Source organism: Oryza brachyantha, chromosome 8 (assembly GCF_000231095.2).
Source record: "Oryza brachyantha chromosome 8, ObraRS2, whole genome shotgun sequence".
Taxonomy (NCBI): domain Eukaryota; kingdom Viridiplantae; phylum Streptophyta; class Magnoliopsida; order Poales; family Poaceae; genus Oryza; species Oryza brachyantha.
In genome coordinates this window covers 1,508,406-1,535,000 of record NC_023170.2, presented here as the reverse complement: position 1 = coordinate 1,535,000, position 26,595 = coordinate 1,508,406, and the positions used below count along the sequence as shown (strand labels likewise).

Here is a 26,595-nt window from a genome sequence, read left to right as displayed (position 1 = left end):
CTCACTCACCTCACCGCATCGCGATCCCTTCTTCCCTCCCAGTCTCCGATTGCGATCCACAGCACCCCCAGAAATCTGCTTCCATGGCCGCCAAGATCTACATAGTGTGAGCTCCCCTACCTACTCTTCTTCAGCGAATTTTCTTCCTTTTTTTTTTTGCTTGCGGCTACCTCTTTCTTTTTCTTTTCTTTGTGTGGGTGTTCTTCTTTTACTCGGGGCGTAGTGTATCCATCGATTCTCGACGAGCGAGGCGGGAGGGGATGTGGGTGGGGTTTGGGCGGTGAAATGGGGCGCGAAAGATGCGTTCTTTGGGATCCGTTTTGGATGATTCCTTGCCTGCTCTGCTCGTGCCGGAGTGATGCGTGTCAGTGAAATTCAGCTATCTCTGTAGTGGCTGTGTACGCCGGTTTCTTCAGTTCTAGTAGAGCTTTAAATCTATCGGTCGAGATTCTTATATCGATGAGAATACTGGTAATAGAATACTACCAGCAGAGAGTATTGTGGTCAAGCTCATTAGACTGTATGGGAATGGAATAGTTGGGAAATTATATATCGCTTCTTCAGTTCTAGTGTGGATGAATTCGTCAGATGTTTAACGCCTATTGGGATATACTCTCTTGTTGGAAGTTTCTTGTTTTATCATTGAATATGTTAGATTGCATTGGAATGGGTTAGTTTGTTCTGATTATATCGATTCTGTGCTCACTAGCTAGTAGAATGGCAGCCTTTTCATTTCATTGTTTTCGTCTTACCGTGCTGTTCGCTGGTGCACCAAAAGTTCTAGGCATGAAAGGAACGGCCTTTGAGTTGTCAGACGTGCTTGCCTTTGCTAGTTTGTTTCATGCGTATGGTGATCCTGTGGATCTTGCTCTGCTCTTGTCTGTGTGACATTATCTCTTTGTTGCTTTAGGATGGTTCTTCAGGATGTTAGTCTGAAGATCATTTCTTCTGCAATAGCCAGGCATTCTTGCGAAGCAGAAGCATATCTTATATTTATTCATGAACTTTTGTATTTTGCAGGTACTACTCCATGTATGGTCATGTCGCAAAGCTAGCAGAGGAGATCGAGAAAGGTGCTGCTTCTGTTGAAGGCGTTGAGGTCAAGCTATGGCAGGTATGAAGTAACCATGACAGTGATCAAGAGCTTTTGCATATATTAACCGAATGTTTTGTTTAACATGTTGAGAAAATTATACTCTTGACTAGGTCCCAGAGACTCTTTCTGATGATGTACTCACCAAGATGGGTGCTCCTCCAAAGAAAGATGTTCCCATCATCACACCCACAGAGCTTGCCGAGGCTGATGGTGTCATCTTTGGGTTCCCGACTAGATTTGGAATGATGGCTGCTCAATTCAAAGCATTCATGGATGCTACTGGTGGGCTATGGAGGACACAGCAGCTCGCGGGCAAGCCCGCGGGAATTTTCTACTCCACTGGCTCCCAGGGTGGTGGCCAAGAAACTACTCCGTAAGAGTTTCCTCCAAATTATGTTGAAATGTTGATGCCTGTAGTATACAGTTCATCATTCATGGTGTCATGGAAAATATATGCTTAAATGCTTTGCTCTGACCTGTGATAGTGGTGTTATGGAACAGTACTTCCAGCTGAAGCCATGTCAACAATCATGGAGTCTGATGAAATTCACCTCTTGATCTTGTAGGTTGACAGCAATTACTCAGCTAGTGCATCATGGCATGATCTTTGTTCCAGTAGGGTACACATTTGGTGCTGGGATGTTTGAGATGGAGCAGGTGAAGGGTGGAACCCCATATGGGTCTGGCACTTTTGCTGGTGATGGATCAAGGGTTGCCACTGAGCTTGAGCTGCAACAAGCATTCCACCAAGGGAAATACTTTGCTGGAATTGCAAAGAAGCTCAAGGGTTCCGCGTGATCACCTAGACTATGTTTGAGCCTGATCATCCATATGAAATAAAGTTTAGCTCTCAAGTTGATAATTTGTTATTTGACCTCAGAGCACCATTGGAGCTGTAATCTGGGTTGTTGCCCAATACTTTGCCATGATATATGTGATCCCTTACTTTTTCCTGCTTTACTAAATTCTAGCAGGAAACATCCTGAATCATGTGGATATGCTCTATTACTTCTATATTGTTTCATGATAAAAAAAATTGTGATGAATTTTGTTGATAAAATTGTGCGCTTACTTTTCTGAAGTTATGTGAGTATCATTTGGTTCTTTTATTTTCAGTACATGTACAGTGACTAATTTTCATATGCCATTTGAGTGACATTTAAATTTCTAATTTTCAGGCATTCAAGTGGACCAGTTAATTGCATTTAAAATTTATTGTAGTGTATTAGCAAATTGAAGCTGATGGATTGCAGTGATCAATTGCTATACTGTTGCGTGTTTGTGATGATTCCTTAAATAGTTGTCACATCTTTCTTGTTATGCTGTGTCATCTAATCATCCCTTAAAGTTCCACAGCATGCTCGTTTGATGCCTCAGACATATCTTTCATGAGATGGGAGGAGTAGCTGGATGTTGAACCAGAAGCAGGGCATGGTCATTTTCAATCTAGAAGAAACTGCATTTTCTTTTCAATAAAAAAAAAGGTATGACTACAAATTGTTCTGCGGTTGGTGAACTCAATTGTCCTGTCCCCTTTCTGGTGAAGACACATGACATTTCTTGTGATTCATCCCCTTTTTTCAGATATTAAAGCTCTCCAAAGGAAAAGTTTGACATAGATTAGCATAGATTCTTAACAAACTACCGTTCTTAAACATTCTAGAAGCATCAAGTTGAGAAATTACGTTATGTTAAGAGATTAAAAGTAATTTACTAGAAACTGGAGTCCATAAAAAAAAACTCAATTCTTCCATAAAAAGGACTCATATGCTCTCTAGGATTTGACCAAGGAGAAGTATCATGTGGTAATCACTGATTCGATGAAATCATGAAACCACTGTACAAAGTAAAAACATAAAGGCATCAATCCAAGTCCATACCACTAAACATAAATGCTGCATACAGCATATGAAAAAGGAAAAAAATTCCCTGAGTGCAGCACCATATATTCACTATAAACTTTTAAAGATTTCTAGAGTCCCACCAACAAGAGGGAAAGACAAGAGAAACCCTTGCTTTTGCAAGAAGGTTGGTTTATGAAAGCTATAGGCATGATTTGGCATGATTGAGTGCACATTGAGTGACTGGTTTTGCATCCTAGCTATTTGGAGGCTTCCATGAGACCATGATCTCACATCTATTGTTGTTTCCACATTTTTCTTCACTATACAATGCTTTAAAAAATTTCATGCTTAATTTGCTAGTGATGTATATAAGTGAGTTGCAGGCAAGGAAGCAGATGGAAGGAAGAGTTGGTGCACCAGATACCATATCAAGCCCCACCATGCAATGCACAGCTGCTGCTGATTAGTTGCAAACCTGCAAGAATCTGTCATCCAAAGACAGCAGAAGCTTCTTCTGCATCATTGGAACAGTAAACAAAGGAAACAGCATTGATTTTTGCCCCTTGCTTTCCAGAATCCAGAACTGAATGTTTCTGATTGGATGCGATTTTTTAAATATTTTTTGAACTTTTTTTTTTGACAGAGCATTTTTATTTTTTAGTTTGAATACTAAACTCTATCAAAACTTATTTTTAAATCTGAACTTATTGATAGTGTTATTTGGTCACGCCTGGTTTCAGATTTGAAAATAAATTTTAAGATGAATTAATTTAAAATTCAAAAAAGATTCAAAAAATAATAAAAACCAGTGGATCCATAGGTCCAAAATTCACAATGGAATGAACCTCCGCCCACAGGATCTTAAAGCTGATGGCTGAAGCTACTGAACGCGTTCCTTCAACACCGACAGACACGGCAAATGAGTGCCAAACTGTTGCATCTCTGATCTGTAGTCAACCTCATCATCTAGCTAAACCCATATAAGAGAATTTTATTTATATATTTGTATAATAATAGTAATATATTTTTATTTTAAAACAATACAAAACTAAACCCCAACATCTAGCCAATGGATGATATATATAAAACGCATACTAGTTGGGCTATATATTTGACATGGCAAATATCCATTGGTGGCTGTTGAATGGAGGCTAACCATGCTTGCCACAATTATAGGCGGCCTTCTTAGCTACCTATAGAATGTTCCAGCTTATGAGTGGGGAGAGAAGGTGCAATTTTATAGACGACTCCTAAGAGTGAATAAAACACTCGTCAGGGCGTTAAAGGGCTGCTTGTGAAATCAACATCCTCTTCTCTCTTAAGCGTTTACGGCTTGCTATGGGGCATTCATGGACGTTTGCCGCATCAAGTATATCACCTAGCTAGTGGCCTTATATATATATCGCCCACTGCCTGGGCGTTGCGATCTAGTTTTGTGATTTTTTTCAACAAAAATTTATTTTTGTTAATTATATATACACATATAAAAGAAGCCCTTTCACTTTCGGCCCATTAACCCAGCCCAGGGAAAAAGCCCGGCCCACATAAGAGTAGGCTTAAACCCTCACCCAAAAATAAGAAAATATCTTCTTCTTCTTCCCTTTTATTCTCCTCTTCTTCTTCTTCTTCCTCTTCCCACCTTATCCCCAACCCGTAAACCTCACTTGCTCGCTCACTCCAGTTCCATGGCTTCCCTCCCGACCGCCGCCGCCGCCACGCTCCTCGCGGCGCAGGCCTTCGCCTTCGCCTTGGCGCCGAAGCCCTCCTCCTCCTCCTGCGCGCTCTTCCCACGCTCTGGGGTGGCGTTCCCGTCGCTCGTGAAGCGCGGCGCGCGGCGCGGGCAGGCGAGGCAGCCGGTGGTGGCGGGGGCGGGGAGCGAGCAGAGGGAGACGATACTGCTCCCTGGGTGCGACTACAACCACTGGCTGATCGTGATGGAGTTCCCCAAGGACCCCGCCCCCACGCGGGAGCAGATGATCGATACCTACCTCAACACCCTCGCCACCGTCCTCGGCAGGTCCTAATCTCCTCCTCATCATCGCTTTGTAGCTTTCTTTGATTAACCTAGTTGGTTGGTTCCTAATTGCGAGGGCTCATTAGTTGGCCGAGCTGCAATCTGGATTTCTCGGGAGAAATATTGTCTCATTCTCGCTCGAGCAAAAATGTTGCTTCAGTTGTAATTTTCTTAGATAATAGAAGTTTTATTGAAACCCAGCCAATTGTGTCAAGATAAAGCACTTCCGGTTTTTCTGGTGAAGTGTAATAGTTGAAACGGGCATGGTGGAGCACATATTTTGTGCTGGAGGTGTAAAAGGTTTTACCTTGGTTTGATTCCATAGTTAGTTTCATCCTTCTGAAGTTAATATGCAAATTTTGGTACGGTATTTCGTTGAAGAACAAGTGCCTAGTAGAATGGTAGACATGTTGATATGTCGCACAACACGTGTGTGCTTGACAATTGACAAGGATTAAGAGGTCTAGCGTGGAGCTGTGGACATAGGGGGTGGCTGCTTATTTGTTTAGAGCAATGTTTGGTGATCGCCGCACATAAGTGAACTTAGCATCAGTGCTGTATCTAGTATGAACAAGGCCTTTAGTTCATTTGCTTGATAAGCTACATTAGCAAAATATTTCGGCATCTATCCTGAGCATATGTTTATAATTGCAGCATGGAGGAGGCTAAGAAGAACATGTACGCCTTCAGCACAACCACCTACACTGGGTTCCAGTGCACTGTGGATGAGGAAACATCAGAGAAGTTCAAGGGTATTTGCTAATATACTGGCTGTCTTAGTATATAACAATTATGACAAGCATTTGTTGATTGCCCTGGTTCAAACTAATCTTCAATTACTGGTAGGTTTACCTGGTGTTCTGTGGGTACTCCCTGATTCCTACATTGATGTCAAGAACAAAGACTATGGAGGTTAGTGCAACACCATCTTCTGCAGCTGGTCATTTGCATAATTAATTTGTTATTGCTTCTTACTAAACAAAACTCAACCTTTTGCCTTTTCACCATTCAGGTGATAAATACATAAATGGAGAGATAATTCCATGCACGTACCCGACCTACCAACCAAAAGAGCGGAGGACATCGAAATATGAAAGCAGGCGGTACGAAAGGCGAAGAGATGGACCCCCGGCAAGCAGGAGACCAAGACAACAGGCAGCTCAGCCTGAGTCAGCCTCTTCCTGAGGTAGAAATGCAATCCAAAAAACAGCCCTTTGCTATAGATTGTTATGTAATTGATCCAGAAATAAAGTCCTTATTATGCCAGTTTTGCAGACACTCATCTACGTAATGGAAAGAAAGAACTTGCTTAATAGCTAATTCTACCAGTTGGTGTCACACACGGGAAAGCTCTGACAGATAAACCATTCCTCAACCCAAAATATCATCCAGAGCAGTGCAAGCGACCCATGCAGCTGGATTTGGAATTTTTGGATCATGTGGATCACTCTTGATATTTTGGGTGGAATGACTTCTGAATGTGACAGAGACATATATGATCTATCTAAAGATGTTACTCAAATATCTTGTGATTTTTTTTTCTGTGTTACCCTGCTACCTAGCTGTGTGGAATTTGTTGATCCTTATCGATGTGAACTTTCTTGAACTGAACCTGATTTTTTAGGCATTGTATTCACGTTGTTCTGCTCATGAACCTGAGACTTGCGATTTGGGATCATTGAATCGCAGTGAGATTGAAAGCTATGTGAATGTGATGAGCGAATGGCTCTGCCATGATCTTTCACTGCTGTCTTTACTAACATTTTCTTCACTTGAAATGGTAGCCCACAGTTAACATGATATCAAGGGGGTGATGAGATGTCAAGACTTGTTGTAGATATGCCATGTAACTGAAATGAATATGGTTTCCGTCCGATGGATAAAGTGCAAGTTTCAAATATATAAAAATGTCATAGTTTGTCAGTTTGAAATCTATTATCTAGAGCTTTTCCTTTTTCTAAAAAGTTGTAAAGCTGCAAATAGATTTTTCTTTATAAATTCCAAACAAAATAAAGAAATAAAAAGCTAAAAAACCACTTTCTTAGAAAATATCTTATTAAACTTCTAAAACGTTGAATTAAGTTAAAAAAAATCAAATTTAGTCTATGATATTACAACATTACTCTATTCGCACTCTTTTTCTCCTGCATAGCATTGAACCACAAACTAAGCCATCAATTAAATATTAGTACACATCCATGCAGATTTGATGCTTTCAACCAGGGTGATTCAGACCAAGTCAAGCAGCCTAGCTAGTTACTCCCTCCATTTCAAAATAGATTTTTTTTATATAATATTTAACTTTTCGTCTTATTTATTTTACGATTAATATTTTTATTATTATTAGATGATAAAATATAAATACTATTTTATGTGGGTCTAACTTTTTCATTTTTTATAGATTTATCAATTAAAATAGATGGTTAAATCCTCGAGACAAAAAAGGTAAAGTTTTTCTCGTCAGTGGTAGCTAATCGACGACTATTCTAACACCTACCACTAATTAATTAATTAGGGGGTGTTTAGATTGAGAAAATTTTTGAGAGAAGTGTCACGTCAAATGTTTGACTGGATGTCGGAAGGGGTTTTTGGACACGAATGAAAAAACGAATTTCACGGCTAGCCTATAAACTATTAGATGAATTTTTGAGTCTAATTAATCCGTCATTAGCACATGTTGGTTACTGTAGCACTTATGGCTAATCATGGACTAATTAGGCTCCAAAGATTCGTCTCAAGATTTCTTCCATAACTGTGCAATTAGTTTTTTGTTTATCTATGTTTAATGTTTTATTTAGGTGTTTAAAAATTCGATGTGATGTTATTGGAAAAAAATTTAGGAACAAGTAACACGCGTGAGTGTGATGAGCGATCGAGTCAAACACTACACATTTGACCGACCAACCCCTGCATGAACTTAGCTTGACTGACCTCCTCACGCGCTTAGCTTAGCTTAACCTAATCAACCATCACCTATAAATATGTTCTTGCATCGATCACAATTCACAAGCTCGATCGGTCTCGATCCTCATCGTCGAAGCTTACGCGTGGATATAATTAATCTCACGACGATCATGGCTGCGGCCAGAGCAGCTGCTGTACTCGTGGTGGCCATGGCGGCGGCGGTGCTTGCGACCACGGCGATGGGCGCCACCACCTACACGGTGGGAGCTCCGGCGGGGTCGTGGGACATGCGCACCAACTACGCGCAGTGGGCGTCGTCCGTCACCTTCCGCGCCGGGGACCAGCTCGTGTTCAGGTACTCACCGTCGGCGCACGACGTGGTGGAAGTGACCAAGGCCGGCTATGACGCCTGCTCCGCCTCCAGCCCGGTCGCCACCTTCAACTCCGGCGACGACACCGTGGCCCTCGCCGCCGCCGGCACCCGCTACTTCATCTGCGGGTTTCCCGGCCATTGCGCCGGCGGGATGAAGCTCGCCGTCAAGGTCGAGGCCGCCGCCACCGGAGGCAGCACCGCGCCGTCGCCGATGGCTCCTCGTGCAGGCACGCCGGCTGCAATGCCACCTGCAGGCGCGATGCCACCGGCGGCCGGTGGCCGGCCGGTGCCTCCGTCGAGCTCGGCTAGCAAGTCTGCTGGTGCCGTGGAATCTCTCGTTGGTCTCGGCGTTGGCGCCATTGCCGCTGGTCTCATGATCTTCTACTAGAGCCATCGCAAGGATGCATGAGTTATTGATTTGTTCCCTCTATTTTTATTTCATTTATTGATGCTTATATTCTTTTTCTGCGATGAATTTCGTGGAGCTTGTTATACTAGCTTATGAAATTAATTGTTGAATGTAATTTAATTCACTGTATTTTAATTGTTGGATTCTATTCTGTCCTTTCATCTGAATTTGCACCAATAGCTTAGTTTCTGAGACAGTAATGGAAGCCAAGGTATATATATTCAGGGTCACTTGATTAATTTCAGAGATATCACCCACAACTGTCACTGCACAAAACCAATCAAAGCAGCCATCTTTTTCTGTTCAAAATGATGCACCTTCCCATTTACTGAAAATGCCATCAGTCTGATTTTCGTTTCATGTACCACCTTAAAAAAAGGAATGAAGTGCCAGGTTTTCCTTTCTGCATCCGCCTTTGGATACATTATTGATTATTCATCCATACTAAATGTGAATTTCAATCTCATCTAAAACAAATTCAGACATCACGGTTTAAAAAAAAATCAGACATGAGGGCAACAGCATTGCTGTTCTCATGTCGATTCAGGTGTTTCAGAAGAGGCATTAACTTGTGCATATCAATTGTGAGGCAATCAACTCTACGAGAAACGATTCACTAATTATTTCAGCTAATGATCAAATTACCTTGAACACAAGGTGGAGTAAGGCATCTCTTGTCTCCTTAAACTACATATTCAGCTGGCATACCCACAGCTCCCAGCAGCTATCACAAGCAACGGACAACGTTGTCAATATCATATCACCCAAAAGAAAGATAATCAAATAAAGGTAGAAATTATTTAGCAATAGATAATCAAATAAAATAAATCAATGGTTAGGATTCACCATCCTAAAGGTAGAAATTACCTCTAGTAACGTCATCCTATGTCGAGTTAGCCGCTCCTGCGATTACCTCTAGTAACGTCATCCTATGTCGTCACTCCTGAGATTAATTTGATCACGCCGCTCCTATGCCGTAGATCAGATCGTCGAGATCCACAGAAATACCGATAGATGAAAGCAGAACAAATAGATTGAATATCTAAACTTTATTATTTTAACTGGTATTTACAAAGTGCACCAACAGCACTCCTATCAAAATTGTCGATCTAAAATCAACAACTAAATCTCACAAAAAACACACCGAGAACATACCCCTCGGTACCTATTTATAATAAAATAAATATATCAATCAGACTCGGACTCGGTCACCGACGCTCGCAGCCGCACGGCCGACTGAACCAAAGTCCCACGCTGAACAAAAATTAAATCTCTCTCTATCTCCAAAGCTCACGGACGCCCGCACGTCGAAACCGAATTGATCGTGCCTTGCATCCATGCCGCACGGGCCAACAAGCCCATACGTACACGTACGTACAGACCCCGATCTCTCTTGCGCACGTACAGGACACCAACCGTGCTACAGTCCGGCGCGGTACTGTAGCGCAACTCTATCTCTTTCTTTCCTTTTATTTCTTCGTCCATTAAACTTCAATTTTAATCCGATTTGCTTCACGATTTTTCCGGCGCTTACACATGCAACATATAAAACCCGTTATGATTTCATCCCACATGTGCCATCTCGTATTCAACACTGTCACCCGGCATGTTCGATCGTTCGGACCTCAGCTCCTCGCTGAGCTTAGTCACGATCCCACTGCCGTCGACCGATATTAACCTCCGAGAATCACAACTTTAGTCCAACCATGTCACATGACATCCCGACCATCCAGACCTCGGTTCCTCCCTGAACTTAGTCATGGTCCTTAACAGCCATTGACCACAGTTGTCTTCGAGTCACCTGCACACATAGACACGAACCAACCGTTTCTGAGCACAGATATTGCAACCTGACCCACATTAGTCACACACATTCACACCAACACCATAACCGTTTCAAACCAAATTCTATCAATTTACAAGCCAATTGTTCATCACACAATATTGATCATGACTATGATCTTACGTTACATAGTTTGCATTACATATCATGGTCGAGAAGCATGCCAAGAATTAGTGGCCTGCGACTGTAGAATCTTGATTTGTTAAAGGTAGAAGGCACAGGTTATGTACCAGAATCTTGACATGAGTTATGAACTCTCCGCCCTGGCTTAGATGTTCAGTGTGGAACCCAACCGAGAAATGTAATGCCATGTAGCAAACCATCTCCATCCATACAAGCATGATGATATCCCATCGATCATTTGCTTCTTCGATCTTAAGCAGCTCCTCCGAAAGTTGGAAAGCCAGGAGTAATGCAGCCTTACCGTCTACCAATTTTTCTTCTAGGAATGGTGATACCGCTGGTCTTTTAAGTTGCAGTTCGTCAACTATTAGTCTGGCAACAGCACTTTGATCCAGTCCTTTGAGCTGACGGTGTGACAGGCAGTCATTAGTGATGAATCTCTGGGCACTTTGGAGCATAATGCGTCCAGCATGACCACCAGAGTGCATGCTATATGTTGCAAAAAGGTGCATCACATAATTAGATAATAATCTACTTGGGCCTCTCGACGATGATCTGTCGCAGCCGATCTCATCTTCATCAGAGAAGAAGCATATCTCCGTCGCTACATGCCAAGTAAGGACAGAGAACATTAAACTGACGGCACGCTGAAGGCTGTCGCCGAGCAGCTCCTGCAGATGAGCAATCGAACTGGTTTCTAGCTGCATCTTGCTCTGGAGCTCCAACCTTGCCCATTGGCCGGTGAGCTTGCTGCTGTCCCATTCATCATCTGTGTTTCTTCTGTCTGCGACCTGCAACAATTTGTCAAGGAGGAGCTTCTTCAGCTCATAAGAGACATCGGCATGCGACGTCGTGTTAGTACTGCTGGGTTTGATGCCGGTGGCACGCATCATGCGTTCCAATAAACCACCCCCAACAGCTTTCAGCTTCTTGTCTTGCATACACCCAGTGATGAGGCTGTACTGTGCCAACTTCTGTGACCATTGTGATCTGCTCTCCGGATGGGCACGACTGACGATGCTGATGATCATGTCATGAAATTTTCCCCCATATGCAACTGCCTCCATTGCCCGAAATGATGAGATAACAATACAAATGGAGAGTGCCTCTAGAATGACACCTCCACCCAGCAGAATGTAAGACACAATAATATCAGCTCTGTTGTAGTTGAAGAGATTACCTCTTATATCAGCCCAGGCAAACAGAAACAAGGCTGTAAAGGTGGAGCCGAATGTAACAAGCTGGAGGACCCAACCATTCAGCCATTCCTCCCTCTCGAAATGCACTCCAAGCTTGGTGTACAGGTTGTCATACACCATCGAGAGCTGGAGCTCGGTTAGTTTGTAGCAGACCTGGACTCGACGTTCCATCTCCACTATTGATAGGAGATTTCTTGTTAAGTACTCATATATAATATGCCTGTATGCCACTCCTGACTCTATATCTAACAGGAAGACCATGGATGGAAACATTCTTCTGTTGGCTTCAAGAACTAGATGTTTGTAATCTGTAATGTGCTGATACGACCGGGGCCTATTGTTGATCATGAGAACTATATCTCCACGGCTTGTCAGTTGAGCAACAAACATGAGTGCCGATATCCTACCGGCGTACTTGATGGTCCCTGAGATGAACATGAGCACCATGGGAGCCAGGAGGTGCTCGTTGTCTCCCTGCCATTGCTTGCCCACCACATAGGCGGCCAACCCCACCTGGACGCCCAGGTCGAGGAGGTGCCGCTTCCACAGCGTGTTGTCCTCCATGGAGAAGGCCGTCATCGTCTCCTGCCCGCCGAGGTGGAGGAGCATGAACGGCGCCCAGAAGAGCACCAAGCCATGGCGCAGGCCGCCGTTGATGTGGAGGGTCAGATGGCCAAGAACGAAGATGGCGACGGTGTCGGCCGACAGGTACGCCAGCCATAGGAGTATGCGGAGGAATTTTGAGGTTGTGCGCTTCCTGGTACCCGAGAACAGGAGGAGGAACACTTGCAGGGAGAAGCTCACCAGCACCAACACTTGGATCTCCCATTCATTCCATAGCTCTTCTACGCGAGCTGCCAGCCTGATCACAACCACACAATTCAGAGAATACTAATGGTTGTTTTTTCTTTCATTCTACAGATACTAGCTGAATGCACGTGCTTTGCTAGGGATTGAAGAAACATATTATGGTATTCCCTACATAAATAAGAATACATTTTCTATGAAATGTGTTACCGGTCTTAATTTTGATGTACAAATGTTCACCTTAGTTTGATTTGTTTTTTACTACTGTGAAGCTCAACGGGTGGTTTGCAAAATTTACAATCAGGTAAGGTGTGGTTCCTGATTCATTGTTACCACCACTATAAAAAAAGTATACATGTTGGGATAGAATTAATAGTTATTCCCTCACACTTCAAGAGTTTAAACAAGTGTGGTTTGCCCAAATCCTGTGTGTGTGTATATAACTATTACGGACTAAATTATTATTAGCCTGCCAAAAACGGTAGTGTTTATGCACATTGGACGCCACCGTTTCACAGATGCTACTGCTTATAAGCCAAAATTTAAATTTTAAAACTTAATTTTGAGCTTGATTTTATGGTTTTTTATTGTGTTTTTTATAACCTTCGCTTTTGAGTCGCTATGGACACGTATATAAAAGTTTTATCTGTAAATTATTTTTTTTAGGAAAACGCGTTTTCGCTTTTTATTCTAAAAATCAAAACGATGGGAGCCATTCTCTCTTCTGCCTGCATCTGTAGAGCTGAAAGACTACTAACTCAAACCAGAGGAAACATTAACTATGTGAGTTCTTTTACGGTACTCCAAGATTATTTTAGTCCATTAATGTGACATTGATCTAACGTTTGGTATTCCTCTTACGTCTAAGGAGGTAATAGATTTAAAAAAGGAAGGAATATGTTTTTCAGTTGCTATTTATAAGCATGTGTCATGCATACTCGTTTATAAGCTATATAGGGAAAAAAATTTTTTCTTGCCATATTGAAATTCAAATTAAAATGTATGAAGACATTTTTTTTCATTTTTGAAACCGTTTTTATCTATAAACATGAGTGCATATTTTGATTTATAAGGTGAATTGCATTAAATATTTAAATTTTATACTTAATATAATTGTTTATATGAAGTTATTTAAATATCAATCTTCATGCTTTAAATTGATTCGATTTTTTTTGTTTCATTCTATGATATTTTGAGTAATTCATAAATAACCACTTCAAAATTTTAATTAACTTTCTTTTGGAAATTTGAGGTTTGAAAGAAACGTTGCTAATTTGTTTCAAATAAAAACAGACATTCCCCATGGTTGCTGGTATTAATTTAGTTGCTTTCTGTGGATGCATGTATCCATATATGGCAGTAATAATTTTCCTTTTGTTACATGCATGCATGCACAAATAAGCTTGGAAAGGGCACTGTTGTGCATTAATGTTTCCTCCTTACTGTCATTCTATTCGAGAGAAGGAAATATATTTTTTTATAACACAAAATATATGTCAAATAATCAAGGGTTAAGATTTATCAATACCTCTTACAGGTAAGTTGGAGCACCTTAAAATACATATTAACATGTTGCAAAGTTAAAAGTAAATAAGACGTCTATGCTACACAAATTGCAATCCATACAGAATCAGCACATTCACACTTTCAACCAAAACACAGAAAAACTATGAAGGAAAATGATTGATATTAATACCTGTATTGATCCATATGTAGGTCAGAAGCAGCATTTCTCAACACCACATCTTGCGACAGATCAACTGACGTCTAGACAGTGCTTCAATTTGTTTTATTGTGAGATTGAGATAACGTAGACAGCTTCAACTTTGGTCAAAGAAAAAAAAATGTAGTTAATATGTAGCTCATGATGATGCATGTATATGTGTTATATAAAGGGCATGGAAACTGAGGCTTTCAGGTTCAGGATTGGCACTTTGACAGCTTTCATGCATACATACTCGATTCCTTGCTTGGGTTGGGCTGAACGAAAAGCATATTAGTTGGCTTTGCTTGTGGCAATGGACTTATGCTTGATTCAAAGATGCAATGGTGAGAGGAGACAGCTAGTTAGGCAGGCGAGTAAACTGCGAGGAAGCAGCTAGTTAGACATTTCATTTTAAGGAGAGGTAACACGTGAACACCGTTTTGTATGTAAAATTTGGTATCTCTTGATATATTTTCACGGATGGTAAAATTACTCCTTAGTAAATCAGCTAATACTCGTAAATTCATAAATGGTATTTCTTAAACCTAGACATTTATTAATTAATTTTTTTTCTCATATTCAAAACGTGAAAGAACTGACCTTGTTTGGTTTCAATCTCACTGCAGCGTTCAAGTACTCGCCGGCGGCGCACGACGTGGTGGAGGTGACCAAGGGGCCGGGCCGGCTACGACGCCTGCTCCGCCTCCAGCGCCATCTCCGCCGTCGAGCTCGGCCGCCTCGGGAGGCGCTGCTTCATCTCTGCGGCGACGCCGGCATGAAGCTGCAGGTCAGGACTCACGACCCTCTGCTACGAGGACGTATATGAGACGAGTTCCAAAATTTTGGAAGCTTCTCGCATCAGTTGACTTAACTCCCCACCCACGATTTTGACTTAACTTTCTCGTTTTTCACGCGCACTCTTTTTAAACTATTAAACACGGTGTATTTTTTATAAAATTTTTCTATAGAAAAGTTATTTTTTAAAAAAATCATATTAATCTGTTTTATATATTTTAATAATTAATCTATTACCACTTAGCTTGTCAAAGATGGCAAGATTAAATTAAGCCCATATATGAGACCAGTTCCAAAATCTTTTGAGACACTCAACACATTAGTGACTGGGTCTGGCAATGATAATCTCACCTGCTCGACGGGACCAATCAAGTGAAACTCCATTAATCATCTTGATTATGATTAGCTAATCTTGGATTACCCGTGCGCTGATCCGCGCCCATTCCCAGTGGCTCAATTCTACCTGACTGACTTTTTCTTTTTAAATAAACCTGTTTTGGTCTTAAACTCCTGGAAGCCTGACTAGATTATTTTCATACTTGATTCATCTTTGCACAACTTCATAAGTGCAGTCTGAAATGTTCTTTAATGCATGCATCTCTTTCAAACGGAAATGCAAGTTTTCCTTTTTCCGGCTTAGGAAACGCATGCAAAAGGAATAGGTAATTAGCACATGGAAAAGCATGAGCAATCTAGGGCATCGATTGGCATGTGTGAGGTGAGCAACATTACAGGGCCCCTAAAAATTTCAATACAAGCAATGAGCAACATTACAGGGCCCCTAATTTTTCTAGAATGGTTTTGTTTTGTTTGGCTCCATAAAGTGTTCGATGATAATCATAATGATCTCAAGTAACTGTAGTTTATAACGATCCTACACATTAAATATTTCATTTCATTTGGTCCAAGTGGCAGGGATCTCTACGCCAAACCCCAAATCACGAAGATGCAGTACCTCCGTGCCTACGTGTATGACGCGAAACATATGATTTATTTTCAAGATAAATTTCTAAATAGGTTTATTTACGTATTACTTTGAAAAATGTATGGTAATGCTAAGAAGGGGTTAAACTCTGATAAATTTAGCCAAATACACTAACCCAACATCTTCATGAAATATTCTTTTCCCAGTTGAACCTATCCAGCTCCGCACGCAAACTAAACGTTTCAAAAAACTAGACAATCATCCCCCATCCAGAAATATCTAGTTAACCAAACACACCCTTTAATCATTACTACCTCTACCATATAAAGTAAGGTATGGAGATAATATTTGCCAAATACATTATCATTAAATTGTAAATTCATGCAGTAAGAAATCCCCCCCCCCCCGAAAGAAATAGATTTACTCTTTTAAACTAAAGAAAAAAAATCCAGTTAGTACGGTTTATGCTAGTGTCAGAGAAGGGCATCATAGTCATTTCACCCTTATGACCTAAACCCATAAACCCCACGAAGAAAGAGGAATCGAATCCCCAAATTGCTTCCTCAATTCCAGCGGCGGCGATGGCGGCGGCGGCGGCGGCGAGGTCCGGATTCCGGCGCATGTTCTCCATCTCGGCCTTCTCCCCGCCGAAGCCGCCGACCCCTCCCCCCAAGGCCGACCCCTCCCCCAACCTCTTCGTCTCCGGTACGTCTCTCTCTCGCTCGCGCGCGCGCGTTTTGTCTTCCTCTTTCGTACCGCCTACGCCGAGTCGCGTCTGGGGGCACCGGCGAAGTGGTCGCGGCGGTTGCCGTACGCGGTCAGGTGAGGTAGCTGTTGTGGTTGTTCTGTAGGGAACCTGGGATGGCCGGATGGCTTAGCTTAGAAGATCTCATGGTGGTCCTGAGCTGCAAACGGGAGTCCAAAGCTGCTTGATGGGAAAATCAGGAGATAGGATCGTAGTAATAGCCCATATAAATACATAGCAGTTGGCTTTTAGCAAACGAAAAATAATTTATCGGTAAACTTTTATATACATGTTCATAGTGTTTCAAAGGAAAATGTTGTAAAATAAATCACGGCGGAAAAACCACAAAATCAACTCTAAAATTAGGTTTTAAAATTCAAATTTTGGTTTATAAGCAAAAGCAAAAGCGAAGCAATGGAGCTCATAGGTACTGGATAGTGGTATGCTGCTAAGTATGGTGTGGATTTAGCTAACGTCAAAGGCAGGCGCAGTATGATGTTGGATGAGCATAGTAGCATACATCTCTTTTGATGTTTCTGGATGGAACTTTTAAGGGCTAATTTTATCCCGACTACTCCTTTTTGTAGTCTGACTTTTTGATTGGAGGGTATAGGACAGATCTAGGTGGCCAGTGGAATGACTGATGGACCAGCAATACTTCATCCTAGGTTGAAAGTAACCTAATGCTGGATTTGCTGGTCCAGACTATTTTAACAGTAGTTGTCATACCCCTCCACCTTCTCTTCATGAAACTTGATTTTGAATTAGTTACATAAACATAAACATTTGAGTCTCAGGTATCTGGCATTTCTCACTTACTGCTTAAACTTTTTCCAACTTGCTGCTTCTTTGATCATACATGTTGACACAATGAACTTTGCTGTAGGAAACTGAGGAAATAGAAATCACTTGCTAAAAATCATTTAAATCTTGTTGACTTATAGTTTTGTTACCTAAATTCCTTATCTGTAGTGGCAAAATGTGTGCAAGCTTGCTCAGCTTGTATGTTTAATTATTATTGTACCTACTTAAAGCTAGTGCCACTTTCCCTGTTTTACTGTCTTACAATTGAAAGTTCAGAATGTTTTCCTTGGATGCTTCCTTGCATGTTGAGCCTTGTGTTGTGCACAATCCCTGGAGGAGTCTTATAATCCTTGTCTGTAGGTTTAAGCAAGCGTACAACAACAGATGGACTTAGAGAGGCTTTTGCAAAGTTTGGGGAAGTCTTACATGGTATGTTTTCTTAGAATGTACCCCTTCTTTTCATGCATTATATTTGAAGATACTCAGTTCTCTTCCAAATTGATTTCAAATTGCAGCTCGAGTTGTCACAGATCGTGTCACTGGGTTCTCTAAGGGGTTTGGCTTCGTAAGGTATGCTACAGTTGAAGATGCAGCTAAAGGAATAGAAGGAATGGATGGAAAGGTATGTTTTCGTAGCATTTTAGTCAGAATTTGTTGTGGGTCCACAAATACTGTATTTCATTTCTCCCTCTTTTGTCTCGCTGCTTTGGTGTTTTTTTCCTCAATTCTCGTCTGTTCAACTCTTACTGTTTATATAATGCTCGGTTCTCAGGATTCAATGAATGGAATATATAATATAACTCTACCTCTCTAATTATTATGTCTAATTTTAAAGTTTACAATACAAGATTTTCCTAATTTCACTGGCTGCCACTGGAAATAGTGAAAATACCAGTTCTTTCCAACCAGTATGAACCAACCTGGAAATGGTAAAAACCCTGATTATGTTGTATCAGAGCATAGCCAGTTAGTATATGCACTAAATTGATATGTGGAATTCAGAGAAAGCAAGACAAGATGGAATAGGGTAGCGTCCAGGGATCCTGCTTCGGCACCCTTTGTCAACAGACTGTTTGAAAATATGTGTCATGTTGTAGAATTGTGCAGTATCTCATTTTGACAGTACTGATGTGTATATATTTGCATCCCAGTTGACCAGATACTTGTTAAAGTGTATTTTCACTTTGCAATAATATAGTCCTATTGAATAACTTGGACATGCTCTGGGGTGAACATCATGAGCTTCACATTTTGCTGGACAGTTTGTCCTCTGAGACTGATAAACTGAGAGCAACGTGGTCACTTATGTTTGCTGTTTGTCTTTTGCACAAGCAGGCAGCCGCATCCATGTGTAAGGTTTTTGTTATGGTCGCACAGTTTGCTAACTACCTATGGTCTATCACCACAATTGAACTGTCCGATATATTTTCCACGCATAATCTTTCTTGTTGTGCTCATCTCCTGAAGAACAAAAATGCAAAACAAATGTTCGTTATTAAAAAAATGTTTGTGTGAATAATCCAGAACTACAATGTGCAAGATTCGTAAGAGCACAGATATCAACCTCATGCACTCATTTTGTCTGTGTTGTACTAGATGCTGGATATCTTGATAAATTTCTGTTGTAATTTTTAAGGTGTATGCTAAACTTTTGATGCTTAAGTATAATTACATTGTTTTCGTGTATGCTATCATTATGAACTGTTACTTTATTGCAACTGGAAAACCATGAATCGGACCCAGACATGCTTTGACAATTTTAGCAGCTAGGAACATAGGAGATTAACATTATTGAAAACAAAGAAATTTGGACTGATTTCTTCAGGAAAAATAGCGAACTGATGATTCTGCACTGTATTTAGAATCTTAATATAAGATTTGCATTTTGGACTTATGGTGTATCTTTGATTCTTTTGTTTTACATTTAGACGAAGCTAAATACCCATGCGTTGCACGGAGTAGGCCGAATATGCTTTTTCCTCCTCGTCCATAGCTTGGGAATGAATAATCTACATAAGTCTCTGTTCAATAGCCCCCACATGTTAGACGATAGTTGGAGTAGGTGGTGACAAATTTACCAACTTCATGACCCCACGTGTCAGTTAATGCTTGATGGCAGATTCACCACTCACCACCAACACTTGAGTCTTTTAAAGAAGTATAGGTACTAAAATTTTATAGTCAGTGTGAGTCCTCATTAACAATGATACTCTATATGTCTATGTGTAGAATTAACTGTTGAATGCTTCGCACTAGAGCAATACTTCATACATAATATAAGAAAATTGTGTACGGACAGAAGTCCATTTTACCCCTAAACTATTTCTCAGATCATTTTACTGCCCTAAAACATTAAAATGGTTCACTTTACGGCTTAGTAGTATTTCACTTTTTTTTCCTTATGCAATTCTTATTTTAGGATGAATTACTTTAGAGCCATAGATAGCCCCATTATCAAAGGCCCAAAATATTTTCAATTTTTTTACATGACTTGTTTGAACTTTTCAAAATCTTGCACCCCCATTTTTTTGCTTTTGCTTATGCTTATAAGCCAATATTTGGATTTGCAACCTTAAATTCGGAGTTGATTTTCCACTCTTGGCTTTTAGATCGCTAAGGACATGTATATAAAAGTCTTATTCATAAATTATTTTTCGTTTGTAAATATGCCGTTTGACTTTTTCCTTGAAAAAGCGAAAAGATGACCGGATGATGTTTAAATCAGTATTAAGTGCTTTCAACCTACACAAACAGTGATTAAAAAATTTCAAAAACGTTGAGAGGTAAGTTGTGAACTTGTGATGAACCTATCAATTCTACCCAATTCTAGTGCAAAATACAACTTATATAGAGAGAAACAAAAAAGAAAAACAGAAATAACTTTACGGAGTAAAGTAAACCGTTTTCAATAGTTCGGGTTGTAAAATGTGCCAAAAAATAGTTTAGGGTGTTAAGTGATCTGACGAAACACCACATGACATCTGATGCTATAGCTATTTGTGCTTTCTTGAGTGGCTGAACTCTCAATTCTTATTGCCTCCTCCACTTTACTAAATTCTACCACATTGAAGCAATAAAATATAGCTTTTATTTGGTGTGGATGGATGATCTGAAAGTAATTACTGGAAAGATCCTTGGTCATTTTTTTTGTAGAGCCTAGCTGCAATGTATCAATGTTGCAAAAGCTGTTTTTCTGACGTATCTCTGGTTATATGCAGTTTCTCGATGGTTGGGTTATTTTTGCCGAATATGCTAGACCCAGACCACCACAGCAGCAACCAGAAATGAACTCACAGCCACAACAATCATGGGGCCCTCCATCCAGTTCCTGGGGTGCGCAATAGATGAAGATACAATAATCTTGGGGCCCTCTATCAGGCTATGGAGCTCACAGCGGATCGACAAGTTATTGATTCTATATTTAGTTTTATATCTATATCATATTGTTCCAGGTGTGAACGGAGCTTCCGATCCAATATTCTTATCGTGTTGGAGTGGTCGTTTGCTTGCATCCATGGCTTCCGCATGGAGAAGCACTTGTCAAACTGAATATGGACCAAGCAATATTACTATCAATGCACAACGGACACAAACAGCTTCAAACCTTTGCTAATAATGACCCCTGTCCTGCTTGTCCTGACTCATGAGGTGCTGGTTGTGTTGGTGTTATTACCCTTTCATTTGAATTGTCGTAGCCCTTATCAGCTGGTGGCATGTGCTGCTCATGTACTGGATAATGACTCGTAGCCCAGAATAAGAACACGTTTACATATGACAAGGTACAACCTAATTTTCCTTGATCAGCCCTCATCTTTGGACAGTGACATGGATGCTGATCTGCACAGTACAATTCATTCGTGATCAACAGTGCATGCACTTGTATGCATTGCGTGCTGCTCTTGTACTGCATTTGATTTTGCCATCTTCTTTTTATCACCTTTTCTTGCCTGATGTGGTTTGGCACTGTGCATCTCCCTGTGTTTTGTTCTAAGCTCTCAACATTGGTACACCTGTGCCCTAGGCGCCGTGCCAATTGCCTTTTGATGCCGGCGTCTCCACTGGTGTTCCTTCAGTCACAATCTGACATTTCAGGAGCACATTTTATTCCTGTATTTGATCTCAGATTTTCAGTTGTGCATTATTGTCATTGAGTTATTTTCTGGACAATGCATTTTTTTTAATTGCTAGTGCCAGCTGATGCAGTCTACACTGTTCATGACTGCATCTTGTTCTTACCACTGGTGATTTGCCCACCTGTAACCCTGGATGCTTCCCCTCTCCGGCTGGCGCCTCCTTGCGCATTCCCATGGCCGCCGTTGCGGCGTCGGGCAGCGACCGCCGTCGTCAACACCACCGACGGCGACGCCACCGCGCACCGTGGCAGCATAATATCTGCCCACTTGTACACTGAAGCTTCTACGGTTCCTGAGGCGAAGCTCCATCTACCATCCCTGACGTCAGGATTAACCCGACCATGGGGTTTTACGTGAAAAACCCTTCTCAAGAGCAAAATCAGACGGACGGATTGCGCTGACCACATGATCAGAATCCCGATTCATGTTCGTCGTCGAGCGACGGAGGTCGACGACGGCGATCATTGAGCGGAGGCGGCTGTCGAGGGAGTTTTGAGAGGGGGTGGTGCTGAGGCTGAGCTTGTCAGGAATGGTCGCCACAGGGGTTGCTGTCACGGTTAAGCAAGATGCTGACTGGATATGAGGGGGAGATGCGGGTGCCCGGCGACGCAGGGCAGCCACCCCGTCGCGCAACGTGTGATGCTGCCGACGACGCCTTCGATTGGTTGCTTGCGATGATCAGGAGCTGCCTCTGTCAGGGCCAATATATCCATTCTTTTCTTTATCTACTATTAACTAAATGCTGTTTTATAATAAATGTGTCAATAGGGACTGAAACCAAACCCTGATGAGGAACAGCTGAATTATGCTTTTGTACCTTTTGCAATCCTTGGTAAGGCCTTATTGCAAAGCATAAGTTTTTTTTTCTAATAAAAGACATTGCATGCCCATGATTAATTATAATTAATCAACCGTTCCATAACGTGGTAGTACTGATCACTGGTGCGGTTCTTGTTAGATATTTACTACCTCCTCCGTCCCTGAACGTTTGACACTATTGATTTTTCTATATACGTTTGACTATTCGTCTTATTCAAAAAATTTACATAATTATTAATTATTTTTATATCATTTCATTTATTGTTAAATATTTTATGCATATATATATAGTTTTACATATTTTATAAAAAAATTTAAACAAGATAAACAGTCAAACGTATATAAAAAAGTCAACGACGTCAAATATCTAGGGACAGAGGGAGTATTATATTATCTTGGCTCTAGGAAGGGGCTCTTAAAAATGTTAATTGGCCTTCTAGAGGCTATAGCCATGTTTTTTCTTTTCAAAATATAAAAAACGATTTTTTTTTACTTTAAAACCCCGCATGAATAATTATTACTTGTAATATATGCAAATGAAAAAAAAAACTCTACCATACACATTATGTTCATTTAACTTACCAGTACGATTGAGGAATATGTGAGGTTGAAGTACTAAAACAAGAAAGCAAGAACATGATTTTTTTTTTGAATTCAATGAATTTTGAAATACTAGTGTTCAGTTCTCTTAATGAGAATAATTGGTCTGTCATGTATATATTTTCTATAAATGAATTACAAATTAAAGATTAGTACTATTTGTCAAATTATTAATTAATTAGAGCCAGCAAGTTTCTAGTTCTTCGTGCTGATAAAGTAAGGGCTCCTTTAGAACGCATGAATGAAAAACATGAGAATAGGAAATGCAGCAATATAATAGGACTGCATATGGAAAAGATATGATTGAAAAATACAGAAAAAACATCGTGCATGTTGTTTGGAAGTTGGAACACATGAATAAATAACACACATGAGTCTCGCTAATTAAGTATAAAATATAGTTTTTGTTGCTTTGATGAATGTTTATATTATGATTATTTGAAGTCACATGCATTGATTTGCCTTGGACTTCTCAAAGGCAAAATAAAAAAGAGCTTCTAATGAATGTTCAAATTCCTATAAAGTTCCTATGAAATCTTGGGCAAAGAAAAATTTCCTATGCCATTTTCCTCCAAACCAAAGAAGTGAATAGTAAACAAATCCTATAGGAATTGAATCCTTCAATTTTCTCTAAAATTCCTACAACCCAAAGGAGGCCTAAAGAAAAACGAGAAACCTCGTGCTCCCGTACATGCATATATATATATATATATATATATATATATATATATATATATATATATATATATATATATATATATATATATCATTCCATGCATTTGGTAGAGGGGAATTGTTAGAAATGAATAGGAGTTTACAAGGAGCTATCAAGTCGCCTGTCCGAATGATGGATGGAAGTTTTATGAGATATCAGGATTCCAGCTTTTTAATACCTATGATGGGATGAAATTTGGGTGAGAATTTTCTATCCAAGTATAACATGTTAAATCTAAATCGTCTATGGTCACTTAAAATCTAATTCACTTAAACACAAAGGTTCTCATCTTTAAATTAAAGAAGGCACTGGGAATAAGAATTAATTTCCATTACTAATCACTCCAACTCCTCCTAAGTTCCCAATCCCCTTCCGAAGGTTGCCAACAGATCGTTCAAAACACAACCAAATACATAATTAATAATTTAATCTCCAACACACATACACGAACATTAATCCTAACCAAGACAATGCAACTTATCCAATACTATCATCCCCTCCTACGTGCATGATTATTTGGTTTTTTATGAAAAAAAGCCAAACGTTATATTCACAAACAAAAAATAATTTTTAAATAAAACTTTTAATATATATTCTTATTGATCTAAAAGCCAAGACAGTAAAATAAATTTCGGTGAAAACTTCCAAAATCAATTTCAAAGTTAAGGTTCAAAATTTAAAATTTAATCTACAAATATAAGCAGAAACAAAAGGATGAGAATGGACGTTGCCCGCACCACGTGACAGAGAAACACACCCGGAAGACCGACGCCTGCCCTGAAATCTTTCTTATAACACATCTCCCATGGAAAAGAAAATAGGTTCCCTTTCATGCATGCCATTACCCAATTTCACTTCTCCAATCTAGCCCTAGCTACCATGATAAACCCCAGGGCATTTCTGCCATTCGCCACATCTGCAAACCCTATAAATTGTGCACACCAACATGTCTGTCACACTGCAGGTAGTAGCCCTGGCCACCCACTGCCAAGGGCATTACTGTAAATATAAGCAAAGCTCTCATCTCTCTCTCTCTAGAAAGCTAGAGAGAGAGAGAGAGAGAGAGAGAGAGAGAGAGAGAGGGCAAGATAGAGGGGAGGGTGCGCAGGAAGCTGATGAGGCTCCTGTCATTCGTGCCCTGCGGCTGCCGTGCTGGACCCATCGACGACGCGCCGCCCGCCGCGCTGCCGGGCGCCGGCGCCGGCGACGGAGGCGCCGCGGCCAGGAGGCGGCGGAGGAGGGCCAGGTCCCTCGGCGGCTCGCCGCAGTGGCGCCCCTCGCTCGGCGACATCTACGAGGAGTACAGCACCGCCGCCGCCGCCGCCGACGCTGCCGCCGCCAAGGGCCGCGCCGGCCGCTCCGCCGCCGCCTGCAGAGCCGGCAGGCCCGCCGCCCGCGACGCCGCCAGGGTTCTTCCCCGCGCACACAGCGATGAACACAGGTAGGTAGGTAGCGATGAACACAGCTTGCGACATATAGATGATGATCGATCGATGCATGCGTACGTGCGTGCAGGCACATCGAGATGGCGGTGTCCATGCCGGCGTTTGCGGCGCCGGCGGCGTTCCTCTTCTGAACGTGGCGGCGTCGGGCGGCGGCGGCCGGCGATGATGACGAAAAGTGGCAGGGCGAACTGGAATATCAAGCATATATACAGATTATTATTCTCTACTTATTGCAGAACTAAGGATTTATACACATGAATTAATCCAGGAAATCAAATAACATTGTTCCGCTAGCTTAACTTGTATATATATATGTACATGTGATGTGTATTATGTGTGTTGATAGATCGATATATATTTGTGTCTGTTCCGTTGTAAGTAGTAGCGTAAACATGCATGCGGCATGCATGCATATATGATATTTGAGAAATTTTACGGTACTTGAGTAGATATCAAAATTTTAATGTAAAATTTGGTACCTCATAATACCTAAGATACCAAATTTAACTAGAAAAAAAGATATCTTCTCGAAAACTGTAAAATTGCTCATGATATATAGCATCACCATGTGTGCATGATCTTGTAATGTCATCTCTTCCCATAGTGTGTAAATGTTATGTACAAAATGGCTATTAATGTGTATATATAGTGGTGATAAATAGAATATAAATTATTTTGTGCAAGTATATTTGCTTGGACTTAAGTATGATCTCATAAGGCTGGCTTAGCATCGAGATATATATGACAAAATTTGCTCAGAAGCGTGTATATATATAACTCTTTAAAAGAAGATAGTAGTGTTAGCCGTGTATCTGTTACCCTACTTACTATCGTTGTTAATTTTACAAATTGCCACATGATCTTCTTAATATATATATATATAAACAAATCTAGATAGATAGCCACATATAAAATTAGTTAAGGCAAATATTCTCTAAATCAAAGCGATGGGTAAATATATTTTTATTTATCTTAAATAATATGATAATTTTTTCTCCATAGCAAAGCACAGACAATTACTATATGAGCTATGATTGTTGTTGCCCTAAAAACACGTGATTCCGCTACAAGCCAAGAAATAACGGTACCAGAATTCCGTGGAAAGGATGGATATCGATGCATAATCTAATTAAGGAGCATTTGGGAAGGACATGCATTAATTAAACCCGAGTAGTCTGAAATGTTTTTACTAGTATTACAAAACCCTTAAATATATATTCTGCAGCAATTAATTCTTCAGGACTATAAAGCCTAGCCCGTGCTTCATACAAAGTAATGAGCTATTTATCTAGGGCTG

At 40.7% G+C, this 26,595-nt stretch overlaps 6 protein-coding genes across 7 annotated transcripts; 5 read left to right on the top strand and 1 right to left on the bottom strand.

The window, feature by feature from the left end:
* On the top strand, nucleotides 1–2,061 carry LOC102707888 (probable NAD(P)H dehydrogenase (quinone) FQR1-like 1). The gene is made up of 4 exons (XM_006659041.2): nucleotides 1–106; nucleotides 1,021–1,114; nucleotides 1,207–1,469; nucleotides 1,663–2,061. The coding sequence occupies exons 1-4, from the start codon at nucleotides 84–86 to the stop codon at nucleotides 1,892–1,894; spliced, it is 612 nt and encodes a 203-aa protein (XP_006659104.1). The 5' UTR covers nucleotides 1–83; the 3' UTR covers nucleotides 1,895–2,061.
* Nucleotides 2,062–4,569: 2,508 nt separating this feature from the next.
* LOC102707605 (multiple organellar RNA editing factor 9, chloroplastic) lies at nucleotides 4,570–6,658 on the top strand. 2 transcript variants are annotated; one of them, XM_015840304.2, is made up of 5 exons: nucleotides 4,570–4,957; nucleotides 5,609–5,706; nucleotides 5,801–5,866; nucleotides 5,967–6,140; nucleotides 6,230–6,658. In XM_015840304.2, the coding sequence occupies exons 1-4, from the start codon at nucleotides 4,626–4,628 to the stop codon at nucleotides 6,137–6,139; spliced, it is 669 nt and encodes a 222-aa protein (XP_015695790.2). In that variant the 5' UTR covers nucleotides 4,570–4,625; the 3' UTR covers nucleotide 6,140; nucleotides 6,230–6,658. The 2 variants fall into 2 exon arrangements, with proteins under 2 accessions (XP_015695790.2, XP_006659103.2); XM_006659040.3 differs by having other exon boundaries at nucleotides 4,571–4,957; nucleotides 6,222–6,658.
* Nucleotides 6,659–8,028: 1,370 nt separating this feature from the next.
* LOC102711175 (mavicyanin-like) lies at nucleotides 8,029–8,790 on the top strand. The gene has a single exon (XM_040526885.1). It carries the CDS (start codon nucleotides 8,029–8,031, stop codon nucleotides 8,617–8,619), a length of 591 nt encoding a protein of 196 aa, XP_040382819.1. The 3' UTR covers nucleotides 8,620–8,790.
* Nucleotides 8,791–10,577: 1,787 nt separating this feature from the next.
* LOC121055160 lies at nucleotides 10,578–14,938 on the bottom strand. Its single transcript, XM_040526884.1, has 3 exons — nucleotides 14,918–14,938; nucleotides 14,309–14,436; nucleotides 10,578–12,667 (listed from the first exon to the last, which is right to left on the bottom strand). Exons 2-3 carry the CDS (start codon nucleotides 14,320–14,322, stop codon nucleotides 10,654–10,656), a joined length of 2,028 nt encoding a protein of 675 aa, XP_040382818.1. The 5' UTR covers nucleotides 14,323–14,436; nucleotides 14,918–14,938; the 3' UTR covers nucleotides 10,578–10,653.
* A 1,650-nt stretch (nucleotides 14,939–16,588) lies between these two features.
* Nucleotides 16,589–21,384, top strand: LOC102707329 (organelle RRM domain-containing protein 2, mitochondrial-like). Its single transcript, XM_006659039.3, has 4 exons — nucleotides 16,589–16,742; nucleotides 17,947–18,015; nucleotides 18,102–18,208; nucleotides 20,805–21,384. The coding sequence occupies exons 1-4, from the start codon at nucleotides 16,619–16,621 to the stop codon at nucleotides 20,928–20,930; spliced, it is 426 nt and encodes a 141-aa protein (XP_006659102.1). The 5' UTR covers nucleotides 16,589–16,618; the 3' UTR covers nucleotides 20,931–21,384.
* Nucleotides 21,385–24,827: 3,443 nt separating this feature from the next.
* On the top strand, nucleotides 24,828–25,771 carry LOC121055181. The gene is made up of 2 exons (XM_040527054.1): nucleotides 24,828–25,294; nucleotides 25,369–25,771. Exons 1-2 carry the CDS (start codon nucleotides 24,969–24,971, stop codon nucleotides 25,427–25,429), a joined length of 387 nt encoding a protein of 128 aa, XP_040382988.1. The 5' UTR covers nucleotides 24,828–24,968; the 3' UTR covers nucleotides 25,430–25,771.
* The last annotated feature ends 824 nt before the right edge of the window (nucleotides 25,772–26,595 follow it).